This window comes from Drosophila ficusphila, unplaced genomic scaffold (genome assembly GCF_018152265.1).
Source record: "Drosophila ficusphila isolate 14025-0441.05 unplaced genomic scaffold, ASM1815226v1 contig_198, whole genome shotgun sequence".
NCBI classification, from domain to species: domain Eukaryota; kingdom Metazoa; phylum Arthropoda; class Insecta; order Diptera; family Drosophilidae; genus Drosophila; species Drosophila ficusphila.
In genome coordinates this window covers 12,132,288-12,143,609 of record NW_025064092.1, presented here as the reverse complement: position 1 = coordinate 12,143,609, position 11,322 = coordinate 12,132,288, and the positions used below count along the sequence as shown (strand labels likewise).

At 56.3% G+C, this 11,322-nt stretch overlaps 4 protein-coding genes and 1 long non-coding RNA gene across 6 annotated transcripts; 3 read left to right on the top strand and 2 right to left on the bottom strand.

The window, feature by feature from the left end:
- Positions 1 to 41: 41 nt before the first annotated feature.
- LOC108097146 (ribonucleases P/MRP protein subunit POP1) lies at positions 42 to 2,817 on the bottom strand. The gene is made up of 2 exons (XM_017199265.2): positions 1,073 to 2,817; positions 42 to 1,008 (listed from the first exon to the last, which is right to left on the bottom strand). Exons 1-2 carry the CDS (start codon positions 2,715 to 2,717, stop codon positions 122 to 124), a joined length of 2,532 nt encoding a protein of 843 aa, XP_017054754.1. The 5' UTR covers positions 2,718 to 2,817; the 3' UTR covers positions 42 to 121.
- A 97-nt stretch (positions 2,818 to 2,914) lies between these two features.
- Positions 2,915 to 6,325, top strand: LOC108097150 (myosin-2 essential light chain). Of its 2 annotated transcripts, XM_017199271.2 has the most exons (3): positions 2,915 to 3,023; positions 3,137 to 3,164; positions 5,214 to 6,325. In XM_017199271.2, the coding sequence occupies exons 1-3, from the start codon at positions 3,021 to 3,023 to the stop codon at positions 5,624 to 5,626; spliced, it is 444 nt and encodes a 147-aa protein (XP_017054760.1). In that variant the 5' UTR covers positions 2,915 to 3,020; the 3' UTR covers positions 5,627 to 6,325. The 2 variants fall into 2 exon arrangements, with proteins under 2 accessions (XP_017054760.1, XP_017054759.1); XM_017199270.2 differs by lacking the exons at positions 2,915 to 3,023; positions 3,137 to 3,164 and adding an exon at positions 4,991 to 5,121.
- Positions 6,326 to 6,623: 298 nt separating this feature from the next.
- LOC108097148 (N-chimaerin) lies at positions 6,624 to 8,908 on the top strand. The gene is given in 6 exon segments (XM_017199268.2): positions 6,624 to 6,891; positions 6,955 to 7,169; positions 7,171 to 7,605; positions 7,658 to 8,135; positions 8,193 to 8,298; positions 8,369 to 8,908. Coding segments are annotated over 6 exon segments (1,524 nt in total). The 5' UTR covers positions 6,624 to 6,767; the 3' UTR covers positions 8,535 to 8,908.
- LOC108097151 lies at positions 8,881 to 10,177 on the bottom strand. The gene is made up of 2 exons (XR_001771762.1): positions 10,062 to 10,177; positions 8,881 to 9,970 (listed from the first exon to the last, which is right to left on the bottom strand). It is a non-coding gene; the product is annotated as an uncharacterized LOC108097151 (long non-coding RNA).
- Positions 10,178 to 10,243: 66 nt separating this feature from the next.
- On the top strand, positions 10,244 to 11,316 carry LOC108097149. Its single transcript, XM_017199269.2, has 2 exons — positions 10,244 to 10,412; positions 10,473 to 11,316. The coding sequence occupies exons 1-2, from the start codon at positions 10,244 to 10,246 to the stop codon at positions 11,222 to 11,224; spliced, it is 921 nt and encodes a 306-aa protein (XP_017054758.1). The 3' UTR covers positions 11,225 to 11,316.
- Positions 11,317 to 11,322: the final 6 nt, after the last annotated feature.

Below are 11,322 nucleotides of genomic sequence, written 5' to 3'. Positions count from 1 at the left end.
TTAACCTCTCCGCACAGTTATTGCTTTAGGAACCACTCAACTTCTATCTATTTATCAGCTATGTGATAGCCACTTTTATTTGGTTCATCGTATCTTACCAACTATCTATCTTAAAAACCGATCAAAAGGCTGGACTGGCCACATTCAGGTTGATCTGGAAGCCGGCCCAGCGGTAGTCCCGGCTGTCCGGGTCTCGCACCAGACACTGCAATGGCGGCTGCCTGCGGTGATCACTGGACTTCGGCAGCTCATTAATTAGTTGCTGCAGACCGAGCGGAGTCACGTAGCCGACGGCGCAGACCTGCGCCTCCGTGAAGCTGAAGCCGGCCGTGCGGACGTAGCCGAAGACAAGGCGACTGCACTGCCGGCGCACGCTGTCCCGCATCTCCGCGGGGTCGGAGGGGAGCCAGAGACGGCACATCTCCTGCAGCTGGGCGCTCACCAGATGCCCGGTGTTCGCTGGCCGGATGTGCACCCGTTTGGTGGCGGTCTCCTGGAGCCTTCGCTTCTCCCGCACCCTTCGCGCGCGCAGTCGCTTCAGCTTGAGCTTGTGGCTCTGGCGGAGCTCCTTGCGGGGCTGTTCGTTGAGGTCCGGCTGCGGTGGCTCCACGTGAACGGGGCTCTGGTCGTTCTGCTTCAGCTGCCGCCAGCGCTGCTTGTAATCCGCCGCCGTGGGCAGGCATATCAGGGCGTTGTCGCTCACACGACCGCGGGACGTCAGCCGGAGTTGGATCTGGATGAGTGCCTCCTCGGGCAGCGGCTCCGGCAGTGGCCTGCGTTTTTGCACTGCCTCAGCAATCTCCTCCAGCTTCTGGCGATGGCGGAGCACGTAGAACGGCGGTACGCTGGCAGGAGTAGGAGATGAGCGCCAGTCGCGCACCAGGTGCTTCCACGGAGCGCTGAACGGGCTGGCCACCGCCAGTTTTCGGTAGTTGGTGCGCTTGTTGGGCGGCAGCCGAAAGTAGCGGGCACGGAGCTCGTCCGCTGAGGCAGCAGCTTGTTGAATTCCTGGCGAAACAAAAGGGTCAGTAAGTCAGGTAAAAGTGATAGAGAACAGAAAGTGATAGTGTACCCGCTATTGTGTCCGGCAGATGCATCTCGGCGCCCGCCTCCCTGGCCACGGAGTCCAGCTCCCGTAATCCACCCGGCCTGGCGCCCCACATGGTGAGCGTCAGCCAGAGGGCCATGCCGTATCCGCCGGGAGCAATCACATCCCAGCCGCAGCCGTAGGCCAGCCTCTTGTATCTGGAGTCCTGCGAGCCGGGCCTCTGAATGAGAATCACGGGAACCGCCTGCAGCTGCTGTTCGAAGGCGCACGGAGCGCCCGGCACCACGGCGTGCTGTCGCCGCAGCAGCTCGTACGTGTGCGTGGACATAATGCCCTTGGCCAGCCGCTCCCTCGCCTCCTTGCTCCACAACGGACTCTCTGGCAGAGCCTTAGGCTGATCCACCAGCAGATCGGCCGCGGAGCGTGGCTGTTCTCCGTTCCCGTTTGCTTTCGTGCGCTTGCTCGGTCGCTGCAGGCGCGGATCCACCACCTGGTTGCCAATCACCAGATTGGAGAGCAGCTCGGCGGGCGAGCTCAGCTGCAGCGCAGCCTCGCAGTAGTTGGCCTGCTCCTGCTCCTGGAGCGCCTGCCCTTGATGCGACCGCAGGCTGGCGGCCAGAACGCGTTGGGCTCGGGGGCCCGTCAAACGGAAGCGATTGAACTCCCGCTGCAGCAGCACCAAGTGCAGTGACTCCTCGGAGTTGGAGTAGCTCGGCTGCAGCTCGAAGGCCTTCGTTTGTGTCCAGAAACGCAGGGGTTTCTGGCTGCCGCTGGAGTCCTGCTGGCTGAGATTCCCCCTGGGCTTGCCATCGGCTTGCTGCTCCGCTTCCTCTGCCAGAGGCAGCGTCTGCTGCTTGGTGGACTTCAGCCGGAACACAGCCAGCAGCTGCTCCAGAGTGGCTTGGGCTGCACTGGGATGCAGCCACAGCCAGACGGTGTGCTGCCCCTCGCCCTCGTTCTTCTGGGGGCGCCACATGAAGCTCACCCGCTGCAGGGCTCCATGCGGGTACCTGTCCGCCTCGAACAGCTCCACGCTGCCCTCGCGTCGTCCGCTGAGGAAGGTCCTGGCCGTGATCCCCAGTCCACACTGCGGACTGGATAGCCGGCCGAATCCCTGGCGCAGGGTGTCCAAAGGCCCGCGCAGCTCCACGCAGCCGTAGAAGGAGATGTCCTGCAGCAGGCAGTGCTCTGCGCTGGCGCGATAGCAGGCGCGGTACGTTTTGTCGCAGCTGGCAAAGGCCAGCCGATGGCCCCAGCGCTCCACCATGTGGAAGCGCTTCGCGTGCCAGATGTGCGTCTCCAGCCAGACGTGACGCCTCTGCCGGCGCACGTATTCGCGCGCCAGGTTCTTCGGTCGCCGGCGGTACTTCCTCGAGGGCCGCTTCCCGTTCACCGGCTGGTTGCCGCCCTTGCCCATCTGCGACCTGTGCGCCTGGCGGTACTTGCGCGGCAGCCGCTTCGGGTGGTGCGACATGGCCCGGCGGCGCATGTGCTTGGGCAGCGTCTGGAAGATCAGCTTGCTGCTCCGCTGCGTCGTCTCCTGGCAGTCGGCTACAAGGCCCCGGATCTCCTGCAGCACTCCGGCCGCATAGTGGTACGTGGTCACGTGCGTCGGCAGGGTGACATGCCCGCCCACCGCAGCGTCGTACTCCAGCTTCTGGCTGCTCATCGGGGTGGTCGGCAATCGAGTTCCAGTTTGGCGTCAATCCCCGCGAGAAAATAAAAACAAACTGGGCGGCACGTGTGTTTTGGCGTTTACCAACACTTTTGATGGAGGTTCGGTACCCGGAAAAGGTGGGAGAAACGGCTAAATGCTTTTTTTAGGGACTTTCTAGCGGTCATTTTTAGGGACAAGCTGTCGCACTGTCTGGCAACACTAGAAACCGAGTTTACCAGCACTAGTTTGCCTCGTCGTCGAATTTAATCCCGTGTTTTTGTGTTGTTTTCCCCAGTTAGCTAAAAACAAATCGATATGGTGAGTGGTCTGTGTTTACTGCAGCACTGTTTACGTTTGCTGTCGACCGCAAGACCGTTGGCGGCGTCTTGAAAACGGACACTCAGTTTCTGCCTTCTGTTTTCTCGTTGCAGGCAGCTTACACCGAGGATCAGTTGGCTGGTGAGTGTTTAACGGGGTCAAAAATCGGCCAATAAACATATATTATTATATATGTGCGCTGGCACATCGCGCCCTCTCCCTCCCACGTGGCCCTGGAATGCGGGAGTGCGAAAGCGATGGCACGAAAATGTGTGTGTGTTACACAGCTTTGTGTCGACGAATGCGGCATAAATGTGCATGAATCATTGATAAAGCAAATACGCTGGAAGCTATGCGAAAGCAGCCATACGAATACGATCGTGACTCACCCGAAAACGGCAAAACAGCAAGAAAGAGCGGTTCCCGGGGGGAGCTCAGCCAGCCGAAGTTGGGATACCCTTCAGGGCGTTTGGGAGGTGGCCGGCGGCTCGTGTTCATGTCGATGTCTTTGGGGACAACCAAGTTGCTGATCAGTGCAGGACAGGGCATGTGTGCTCAAGGTCGCCGCAAACTACGGTTTACCAGGTTTTCTATCGATGTCGGACGACAGGCAGATATGGCTGGCACGACTTGGTTAAAATGATAACAAATCTCCGTTAATCTTTTGGGAAACAACAAAGACACCGCTTCTTAGGCTTTGCTTCCAGTTGGGGTTTGTAGTGACCAGCCATTTGGTCAGCTGTAGGATATGATGAACACCTGGTTCCGCAACCCAACTCCTTATTTTTGTAGGTGTATGCTATTTAGACAGCCAGAGGAAGTTAATTTTGAAGAGGCAAGTGAGGGTGAAGAAAAACTGATCGAAAGTAGTTAGCATATTCTTCGAGACTTGGCCGGACCAAAGTTCCCTCTGCAAGGGTACTTTAGTGCAGAAAAACAACTCGGAGGCGCAAGGAAGTGAGCGATAAGATATCGATATGGGAGCAGGGGATTGGGGAATGGGATAATCACCCGGTTTTTCGACCAGCCGGCAGCTCGCCTCAGATAGAACTGCAATTGCGGTTGCAAAGCGAAACAATTCGATAAGAGAGGCAGCTGGCAGACGGAAAACCAGCTTCCATTTACGGAGCATCACCTTCTGTGGGTCAGAATGCAGCACGGTGCGAGCCTGATTCCATAACGAATCGATCGAGTCTTTACGCAATCTGCCGTGATAACTTAATCAAAGTCAATGGTCCCTGATAATTCAGCCGTGCTGAGTGACACTCTGACGTCAGCTCCCGGCTTTCGGTTCTCGGCTCTTGGCTCTTGGCCGCATTCGACCGTGTACACATGCCACACTCCAAAAACATTTTCCATTTCCATTTCCAACTCACCTTGTCGCCGTCGCACTGCAATCTTTGGCTTAGCATTCACCGGTCTCGAGTCGCCAGCCGTCGCCGTTTTGTCATCGCCTAAAATGGACAAAAATGAGCTCGAATCGTTTGTTTTTATTGCCATTTTTGGACGTTGTATGCGCATGGTAACCAAACAAAACAACACTCGTCCGCTCAGGACATCGACTGCTAAACACTCTTATTATTCTGGGGCTCCCAACTCTCTGTTTCACACTTGTTCCTTCGATTTGAACTTCTCCTCTGTTGCAGAAGGGATCGCGAGCTGAGCGAGAACTTGCCCCTTCATTTGTTTAACTCCGACTGCAGTCTTACCATTCTCTGTTCTGTGCTCTACTCCCCCATTTAAATCGAATCGAAGCAGGTCGAAATGAAACGAAACCGCTACTCAAAACAAATAGTTTCCAGGCTCCGCCTTGGGTTGTTTATGCCGAATGTAAACAGTGGACTCCAACGCCCAACTTCACGAGAGTTGCAGCCACTTCCCAGCGGAGTGAGGGTATCACATGGCCAAGGAGGGCGGACCGGGGATCCGATCCGATCGAATCCGATGCCGATGTGATCCGCTGGCCAGCCAAATCCGGGCAGACGCAGTTCGGCTCGGTTCAGTTGAGTTAGTCAGTAGCTGGCAAAGCGGTCATCGGAGTGGTTCAATATGTATTTCTACACGGCACACGTGAAGCAGACCTTCACCACCCTGGAAGGTGATCCGCAAAGCGTCCCTTATCGTCTTCTAGGAGTGCAACTGGGGCACCGCAAGACGAGAGTTGCCAATGATATACCGTTTATTCCGCAGAATTCCAGGAGGCCTTCAACCTGTTCGACAACCGCGGCGACGGCAAGATCCAGCTGAGCCAGGTGGGCGAGTGCCTGCGGGCCCTGGGCCAGAACCCCACGGAGTCGGACGTGAAGAAGTGCACCCACCAGCTGAAGCCCGACGAGCGCATCTCGTTCGAGGTGTTCCTGCCCATCTACCAGGCGATCTCGAAGGCCCGCTCCGGGGACACGGCCGACGACTTCATCGAGGGACTGCGTCACTTCGACAAGGACGCCAGCGGCTACATCTCCTCCGCCGAGCTGCGTCACCTGCTGACCACCCTGGGCGAGAAGCTCACCGACGAGGAGGTGGAGCAGCTGCTGGCCAACATGGAGGACCAGCAGGGCAACATCAACTACGAGGAGTTCGTGCGCATGGTCATGAACGGCTAGGAGGCGTCCGGGGCCCCAATTCCAGCTAAACAGCACCACGACAATAGAAGCAACACACTATCCAACACACAACACTAAACACAACACCTGCCAAGCTAGCTGAGCCATTCATTCCGCCAGAAGTTCCAACTCCGCGATTCCAACTTCGCCATTCCCCGTTTCCCCGACATCACGACATCATGGATCCTGAATCCTGTTTTGCCAAGGACATCGACCAAGGATATCGAGACGCAGACGTGCTGGGGAAAGCGCCCGATGGACTGGAGCTCTTCCCACTTCCAAAACAAACTAAACTAACCATCGATGTAGACATAGATCCACGATTAACCGAAACTAATCACCGCGTCTGTGAATGTGCGTATGCGTATTATTCTAAATGAAAAATGAAAATGAGGAAGTTAATCAGTAATTATCACCTAGTTCAGGCGTTCTTTTGTACCAATCACACGATACATATAATATATTATATATTTCAACGGAGACAGCGAGAGAATCGCGAAAAAGTATTTCGAAATTAAATTTGACATGCGTCGCTGGCGCATGTCCGAATTTAAATGCGCATTTTGAAGTTTTACATGTTTATTTTTTTTAAATAATTTAATATTTGTATTTAATAAATAATAAAAGAGGAACAAGTGAATGTGTAGGTCTTTTTACAAAAGAAACGTACTTAAATCTATTAAACCAATTGAAACCTTAGCTGATGTTTTTATTTTCTGGTGGCGACGGGTGATACTGATTTAATTTTAATCTTTTATTTTGTTTTTTTTTTTTTTTTTAAAGAACTAAACTCAATTGTTATGACGCATGAGGTCTGTCATACAAATCATACAGATTAGTCATTTTGAGTCATATCCTTTATGTTATTCAGTGATTATTTACTGTGAGCAATAATCGTTTTTTCTGTGAGATTTTTTGAACTTATTACACACGGTTTAAATATTTAAATAAAATGATTAAAAAATACAACAATGGTCAGGTTTTGGTATTTTTCGGAGTTGAATACCGCGCCACCCTCCACTGGTCTGGCAACGCCGCTTCAAAACAAAAGCGAAAATGGACTTGTTAATTTGATAAAATAAGTAAATTCCTTTATAATTTGAGTGAACAGCGGTTAAGTGGACTGCCAAACCGTAGGAGGATGTCCCGGAATCCGGAGTTGGCCGTCGGAAGCGGAGGAGGAGCCGGCGGAACAGGTGGATCCGCCGGAGTAGGCGGTGCCCCCGAGCCGAGTTCTCCGGTTCAAAAGGTCTGGAAGCCGGAGTGTGAGTAGAGGACCCCCTGTGTGTCAACACACGCTCTTCATTGACTCCCCTCTCCCCGAACAGTGTACAAACTGCAGTTGGAAGCTCCAGCTCCGTGCCCGTTGCGCTGCCAGCGCACCTTGCCCCTGCCTCCGGCGAAAAGCACGGCGGAGGCCGTGGAGGCCAACAACTTGGCGGGCAGTCTGTACGGGTCCGAGTACCACGGGCTCATGGGCCACCTGGAGGCGGAACAGCTGCTGGCCAACGCGCGCGACGGCAGCTACTTCGTGCGGCGGAGCCCCCCAGTCTGACGGCTACTACACGCTGAGCCTCCGGTTCAACAAGCGCCCCAAGCACTACAAGCTGCTCCACAAGCCCGGCGTGGGCCACTACCTGCGGGGGCAGGACAAGCGCTTCGACACGGTCCACGACATGGTCGCCGACGGGCTGATCAACTTCCACATGCAGCTCCACGCCAGCCCGATTATCCAGCAGATCAACCAGCAGACCAAGAACTGCTATCAGCAGAGTCCCTACATGACCCTGAACGGCCGGAAGCTGCGCGCCCTGTCCAACGAGCTGGGCACGAAGTCGCCACCAGTCGGGGAGAAGGAGGAGCAGCGGCAGAAGCAGCAGCAGCGGCAAGAACAGCAGCAAGATCGGAAGCAGGAAGAGCCGCCACCGCCTGCCGCGGACCCGGTGCCGCTGGTGTACGAGAAACCGCATCACTTCAAGGTGAGAACCATGGGATACACATGACCCCATCTGCATCGCGTCTTCTCCGCAGGTGCACACCTTCAAGGGCCTCAACTGGTGCGAGTTCTGCGCCAACTTCCTGTGGGGCTTCACCGCGCAGGGCGTGAAGTGCGAGGCCTGCGGCTTCGTGGCGCACAGCAAGTGCTCGGAGCTGGTGCCGCGCCAGTGCGTGCCGGACCTGAAGCGCATTCGCGGCGTCTTCGGCACGGACCTCACCACGATGGTGCAGCTGGAGCCGCACCACCCGATCCCCTTCGTGGTGCGCCGCTGCGTGGAGGAGGTGGAGGCCAGGGGCATGCTGCAGGAGGGCATCTACCGGGTGTCCGGCTTCGCCGACGAGATCGAGGCCCTCAAGCTGGCCCTCGACCGGGACGGCGAGAAGACGGACATGTCGGAGACGGCCTACGGCAACGTGAACGTGATCGCCGGCACCCTGAAGCTCTACCTGCGGCTGCTCCCCGTGCCGCTGATCACCTTCCAGGCGTACCCCAGCTTCATGGTGGCAGGACGTGAGTGTGAACCGCGCCGAGCTGCGTGCCCACTGATCCAGACCCGCTCTCTTTTAGGCACCGACAAGCAGGCGGAGCAGCGCCAGCTCATGGCGGAGGCGGTGCGTCGCCTGCCGCCCGCCCACAACAGCTGTCTGCAGTTCATGCTCGAGCACCTGAAGCGGTGAGTGAGCCTGAAGGCATTTCTGCCGCTCCACGAGGATCCCCACCGTCATTGCTCTCTTTTCTCGTAGCGTCGCCTCCCACTACGCCGTGAACAAAATGAACGAGCACAACTTGGCCACCGTGTTCGCGCCCACGCTGATTGCCACGCCCCAGCACATGACGAACCTCACCGAGGAGATCTTCATGCTCTCCTCGCTCATCACCCACTGCAAGACGATATTCGGAGCGTCCTGAGGAGCCGCATAAGCTGCATCAGCCGGATCAGCCGCAACCGAGCCCAATGCCACCCAAAGCCAAAACCTTAAGCACCAACTGGAGTTGGACATGGAGATGGAGATGGAGAAGCACTGCCACGCGATCATGCCCTCTCTTTCGAAACGAATATGTCTTCGACTTACACTATTTTAAGCACGCACCACAACTCGTAACTCGATGATTCCACCAAAAATTTAGCCTAAGATCAAGTGTCGGCCGGTCGAGCCGAGGGTTTATATCTCTTTTTAGGACACAAACATCCAGTAAAACGCATTGAATGTACGTACGAATTTAACGATTTTTCGAAATATTTTAAGGCCAAGTATTTTGTCACAATAAATGTATTTATTTTATATTAACTTTGTATTACGAGATGCGTGTTGGAAATACACAACTGTGTGACATTCGCAGAGTCAACATACTTATATTTCCAGGAGGGCAGTAGGCTCCTTGCAGCACTCCAAACACTTCGACTCGGCAGGCTGGAGTTTTCCTTTCGAGCTGCGGACGTAGTTCCACTCATTCTGCTCCTGTACCTGCCCCCTGGGTCATCACAAGTCGGACAACATACATATTTCCACTCAGACGACTTTGAACGAGACGTTTGTGATGAAGGCCAACCAAAGAAAAACAAAAAAGGACGAACTGCGCGGCGTCCTGAAGGACTCCAATCATGTGGTCAGGCTAAAGGGTAAAATGCGGACGCAGAAAGCACACTTTATCCAGCTGGCGGTCTCCATGGAGGAGCTCCTAACGCTGCTCACATCCGATTCTCTAACGATGCTCAGTGCAAAGTAAGTGCCCAATGGCCTCCGAGTTCCCCACGACCGAGAAGGTTGTCCCGCCATGGCGACGCCTCAATGGTGATGGCCTGTCGAGTGCAACCACCTGTGGCAGCAATGTGTGTGCGCTGGTGTCTTATGAGTTTGGTATTGCAGACACAGGGGACGGAGACGTCGTCGGGTGCCGTCGAGGAAGGCCGCGAACGGACTTGCCAAGCCAGGGGATGCCCTGCTGGAGATGCGCCTGGAAGGAGGATGCCTTGAAGACGCCGTGTCTATTGACACCGCAGACTCAAATGAGGCCCATCCCGGAGTTGATGCGAAGCTGCAGATCACTGGCGCGCCGTCCCTTGCAGAATGCACAGAACAGGAGACCCTGACCCAGACCCAGGGGACCCTGGATCCCGACGACAACGCGGATGGTCCCTCGAGCATCCGGCAATTGTAGAGATGCTGTGCTCCGTCCAAGCTTCCTCATGCATCCCACTTGCCGTTCAAATGTTGTTCAACAATGAAATGTAATTCCGATCTTATGTAATACAATGTGGTGCGTGATGCATGGAATTCGTTCCCAACTCCTGGGTTTTCCGTTCCTTCGTTCCGCTTCCGTTTCACAGATCTGATTCCAGGGATCTAAGGAGGATCGGAGTTTGTGCCAACAGAAGTTGGGAGAGTATGGCAGCTAAAAGATTACTATTTCATTACTTGTTATTACTATACATACCTATATATGTGGATCGTGGGACTCCTTGATTTCAACGTCATTCAAAAAAAAGTAGTCAATCCAAAATTCCAAACCCAACCGATCAGAACTGAACTCCCCATTCGGCACTCGCAACCAAATTCGGCAAAATTGTAGTGTGTAGCTTACTTGAAATTCCCTTTAGATTTGCGACTTCTGGCAGGATGAGTGGAGCAGCGACGCGGAGCCGCTCGGAGGATCCGGGATCCAGGATTGGGCTCTTCCACACGCAGGCGGAGCTGATGGCCCTGCTGCCCGCGCTGCCCAAGCTGCGGGACACCTTCGATCTATTCGTGGCGAACGGCAGCAAGCCGCCGGCCAGCGGAGACTCGGGTGAGTGAGCCGCCTCCTCGAGACCAAGAGAGACCTCCATTCTCCCACCCACCTCGTCAGCCCTGCGCTTCGTGGACGGATGCGCCAGCATCGACCTCTCCGACGTGGCGGACTGCCTGCGCGCCATGGGCCTGAGTCCCGGCGAGGACTGGATGCGAGACCGCCTGGCGGAGCAGCTGCGGCGGCGGGAGGCGCTCGGTCCGGAGGGGGCGCGCTTCGCCAGGCGGGCCACCTTCGAGCTGGTGCTCACTCTCTACTGCGCCCTGGCGCCGACCAGCGAGGGGCGGGGGCCCACGGCGGCGGAGGTGCTGCAGGTGCTGCGCAGCCGCGACCCCGCGGGCACCGGGATGCTGCCCTACAGCCAGCTGCGGCGCATGCTCACCTCCACGGGCGAGCGGCTGGACGAGGCCGAGGTCTTCGGGCTGCTGCACTCGGTGGCGGACGTCGCCGGCAACGTGCACTACGAGCCGCTGGTGCAGCAGCTGTTCGCCAGGCACGCACGGGCGGACGGACAGCCGGAGTCGGAGGCGGAGGAGGCGCTGCGGCAGGCGGGGCTCTACCTGCAGGCGGTGGGCCGGCACGCCGTGGACATGGACATGGCCAAGCGGGACGAGTTCATCGAGGCGCTGCGGCGGGAAGATCCCCTGGGCACCGGCTTCATCGAGTCCGGCCGCCTGCTGGAGCTGCTGAACCGCAGCGAGGAGCGCTTCTCCGCCGAGGAGCTGCAGCTGCTCACCCAGGGCATGGAGGACACGAGCTGCGAGCGGGGCGTCAACTACCGCCGCTTCCTGTACTTCATCATGGACGAGTAGGTCCTCGGTCTTGGCCTTGGCTCCTCGTCCGTTGACTCCTGTTCGATTCGATCTATTAACCGCTTAACCTTAAAAAAAAAAGAAGAAAAGTATTGGCA

What these genes read in the sequence shown, in the direction of transcription:
- LOC108097146 (XM_017199265.2), bottom strand. Translation starts at nt 2,717, where the DNA reads ATGAGCAGCCAGAAGCTGGAGTACGACGCTGCGGTGGGCGGGCATGTC. An exon ending in TCTGCCGGACACAATAGCGG is followed by an intron (nt 1,009 to 1,072) that starts GTACACTATCAC and finishes TTGTTTCGCCAG; the next exon opens with GAATTCAACAAGCTGCTGCC.
- LOC108097150 (XM_017199270.2), top strand. Translation starts at nt 5,073, where the DNA reads ATGTATTTCTACACGGCACACGTGAAGCAGACCTTCACCACCCTGGAA. An exon ending in GACCTTCACCACCCTGGAAG is followed by an intron (nt 5,122 to 5,213) that starts GTGATCCGCAAA and finishes TTTATTCCGCAG; the next exon opens with AATTCCAGGAGGCCTTCAAC.
- LOC108097149 (XM_017199269.2), top strand. Translation starts at nt 10,244, where the DNA reads ATGAGTGGAGCAGCGACGCGGAGCCGCTCGGAGGATCCGGGATCCAGG. An exon ending in GCCGGCCAGCGGAGACTCGG is followed by an intron (nt 10,413 to 10,472) that starts GTGAGTGAGCCG and finishes CCACCTCGTCAG; the next exon opens with CCCTGCGCTTCGTGGACGGA.